Raw genomic sequence first — 3,169 nt, 5'->3', positions numbered from 1 at the left:
AGTTTCCCTCTGTTGGTTCTCCTAGGACATACTTCTCTTAAGATGCATGGTTTTACTCTCTGGAAAAACCTAATGCTCTCCTTTCACTAGTCATTGAGGTTATAAAGGCAACACCAGTGCACTCACAGAACTGCCAGGGTCCATGTTTTCCATGACAGCAACTTACTTCATGATTCTTCTACACAAGAACAAAAGAAATAAGTGGGTATTTTTTCTTGTAGGTTGTCTTGCTGTTGAAGGAAGAATGAGGGACCCAACAGGTTTCATGGAGAAAGGGGAATTGGACAATTGCACATTGCCAGTGGCATTCCTCCTGCTGGGAATGGGCAATGTCCCCTCACTCCAGACACTACTCTACCTCCTCTAGCTCATGATTTACTTGGTAATGATGGTTGGGAACAGCCTCATCATTGTGTTAGCTGTGGCAGACCAGCATCTGCACACATCCATGTACTTCTTTCTGTGCAATCTCTCCTCCTTGGAGACCTGCTACAGCTCCACCATCCTGCCCCGGCTACTGGCCAGCTTCCTGACTGGGGACGGGACCATCTCTGCTCAGGGCTGCATTGCACAACTACATTTCTTTTGCTCTTTTGCAGTTAGTGAGTGCTACCTGCTGGCAGTCATGTCCTATGATTGGTACTTGGCCATATACCAGCCCCTGCTCTATGCAAGCCTCATGACCTGGAAGGTCTCGCTAAAGCTGGCAGCAGCATCTTGGCTAGCACGATTCCTTAGCTGTACAGTAGTCACTACTTTCTTATCCAATTTAAGGTTCAGTGGCCTCAAGGCAATTGACCATTTCTTCTGTGATCTTATCCCATTGCTGGAGCTCTCTTGCAGTGACACCCGTGTGGTCACAGTGGTAAGTTTCATCCTGTGTTTCACTGATATATTCTTCCTGTTCCTGTTCACCCTGGCCTCCTATGTGTGCATCATAGCTACCATCCTGAGGATCCTGACCAGCGTGGGCAGGCAGAAGGCCTTCTCCACCTGCTCCTCTCACCTCACTGTCATCACTGTTTTCTATGACACCCTCATCATTGTCTACCTGATACCAAGAACAGCCCCTCTGAGACAGCTCAACAAAGTCTTCTCCTTTTTCTACACCGTCCTGACACCTCTGGTCAATCCCCTCATCTACAGCCTGCACAATAGGGAGGTCAGGAAAGCCCTGAGGAAAGCACTCAGGAAAACCCTGGCCTGCCCTCAGAGCTCATAGCAGTTGTGTACTGCTGCTGGGGACTGACACTTCTAGAGAACAATTGCTTTCCCCTTTCCTAGGAGGACTCTTTGGACCAAGATGAATTGTGACCCTAGAGCTCCTCTCTGCATCCACTGACCATAACAGGAGTGCAAGGAGCCCTCTGAGATAGAGGCATTGACACAGAAGACACACATGCTTGGGGAGATATTGCAGGATTCATTTCACGCAAGGGCAAAGGAGACCTAGTGAGATACTTGAGTCTGCAGTGATTTTCAGCTCTTCTTGACTGGCTCAGGATAGGTTCCAGGATAGACGTTAGCTTGCTTGAAGCTCTTTGGAAGAGTGAAGCCTTTCTGGTGAGGTGTTCTTCTGAGATGTGTATGCTGTTGGGAGATTAACATAAGGGGGCTGATCCCTTCATTTGTAACATGTGCACTGCTGAAGGTGTGCACCCATTCTGTGAGGGAGAAAAACTGCTCTAAAAGTCTTTGAACAAGTGTCTTTGGGCAGCTTTCCTAAACTGGAGTATGAGATTCACTGGATTTCTTGGGTGCCTCTGAACACCTTCATAAGGAGACTGATGAGCAGGTGGTGAATGGAGGCTCTCCTGTGTACACATCTGCACTGCAGAACAAGAATCCCATCCTTCCTGTTCTCTGTGGATTCTTGCAGAGGAGATCTGCAAAAGTCAGTCTGATCACGGCAGCTCCTCTGAAACACTGCTGATGCTCTTCAGCAGCAATTGCGATTTACATAGTATCTGATACAGGAATTCTCATTTTCCTCTCTTTTTACTCTTGTGTCTATTTCTCACCAATAAAACGTTTCCATTTTACCCCCACAGGCTGAGCACTGGGGCAGAAATGAATGACCTTCCCTCCTCCTGTATTGATTTCTTCCATGAGAACCACTTTTGTGCAGGACTCCATGGGAGGGAACCAGAATTTAAGGCCTGGGATGGTGGGCTTGTTGAGGGAAGGGATAATGTGGTGGCCTAAGGACTTTGGGTTTGTTCCAGGGATGGTTGTGAAGGGTCCATGGAGGGGCCAGTTTTTATTATAGGGGATATTGTGCCATGCTCAGTGTGTTTGGGGATGGTTCTTAGTCTGGGTCAGAGGGCTTTGCAGCATCATGCACAAAGGGGAAACTAGAGTCACTTGGGGAGAGGGGTCTGTTCTACCTGTCCAACACCGGCTGCGATGTTACTCCAAAGATGCTTTTGAAAGTTCACTAAATTAAGAGTAACTATAAAAAGAACAAGGAATCCTGATGCAACACAGCTTCAAGCATTTATTACTCATGCTTAGATCAGTCTCTCAGCCTAATTTGCTATAGGCAGGCACTAAATATTACTCTATGTGCACTTGGGGTTCACAGCTAAAGTAGTGTCTTACAGATCATGATCCCTCAATGCCCCCTCTGTCATGGGAGAATCATGGTGAGGGTGTCCCCTTCTCACCAGGTGTGCTGCCGGGGCCAGTCCAGCTGTCTGGAGCAGGGTCCACACCACGTGGGATGGCATTATCCAGTTATAGTCCCCTCCGTTGTTCTCCCTGAAAACAACAGTTTAAACCAATTATGAGGCAAATTATCTTTTTATCCAATCATATTCTATTGTTCCCTTATGATTTTTGTTTCTATTTCTTATCACTGTGTTCCCACATAGTTCTGCCAGTGCTGAGAGTTTCTGCAGTTTCATCTCTTTTCTTATCACTCCATTCCTGTAGAGCTCTGCAGTATGGTGCCTCAGGCCACAGACACTGCAGGTAGTTGCTGATTGATGGAAAGCATCAGTGCATCCTGGTGTGTTAGGGACCATGCTGTCCACAAGGTCCACTCCTGCCTGCAGCTCTGTGACTCAGTGGGTCAGGATGAAGAATTATTACTTTCTGGCTTATCTGGTTTCACCAGTTGAGATGCCCTTAAGGGCTGGAGTCCCATGCAGAGGATTTCCTGGCTCTA

General features: G+C 47.4%; 1 protein-coding gene across 1 annotated transcript; it reads left to right on the top strand.

The window, feature by feature from the left end:
* Positions 1–388: 388 nt before the first annotated feature.
* On the top strand, positions 389–1,222 carry LOC134154887 (olfactory receptor 5B21-like). The gene has a single exon (XM_062601517.1). The coding sequence runs from the start codon at positions 389–391 to the stop codon at positions 1,220–1,222; it is 834 nt and encodes a 277-aa protein (XP_062457501.1).
* The last annotated feature ends 1,947 nt before the right edge of the window (positions 1,223–3,169 follow it).

Source organism: Rhea pennata, unplaced genomic scaffold (assembly GCF_028389875.1).
Source record: "Rhea pennata isolate bPtePen1 unplaced genomic scaffold, bPtePen1.pri scaffold_51, whole genome shotgun sequence".
In the NCBI taxonomy this organism is placed as follows: domain Eukaryota; kingdom Metazoa; phylum Chordata; class Aves; order Rheiformes; family Rheidae; genus Rhea; species Rhea pennata.
The sequence above is the reverse complement of the archived record's forward strand: the minus strand, read 5'-3'. Positions and strand labels throughout refer to the sequence as shown.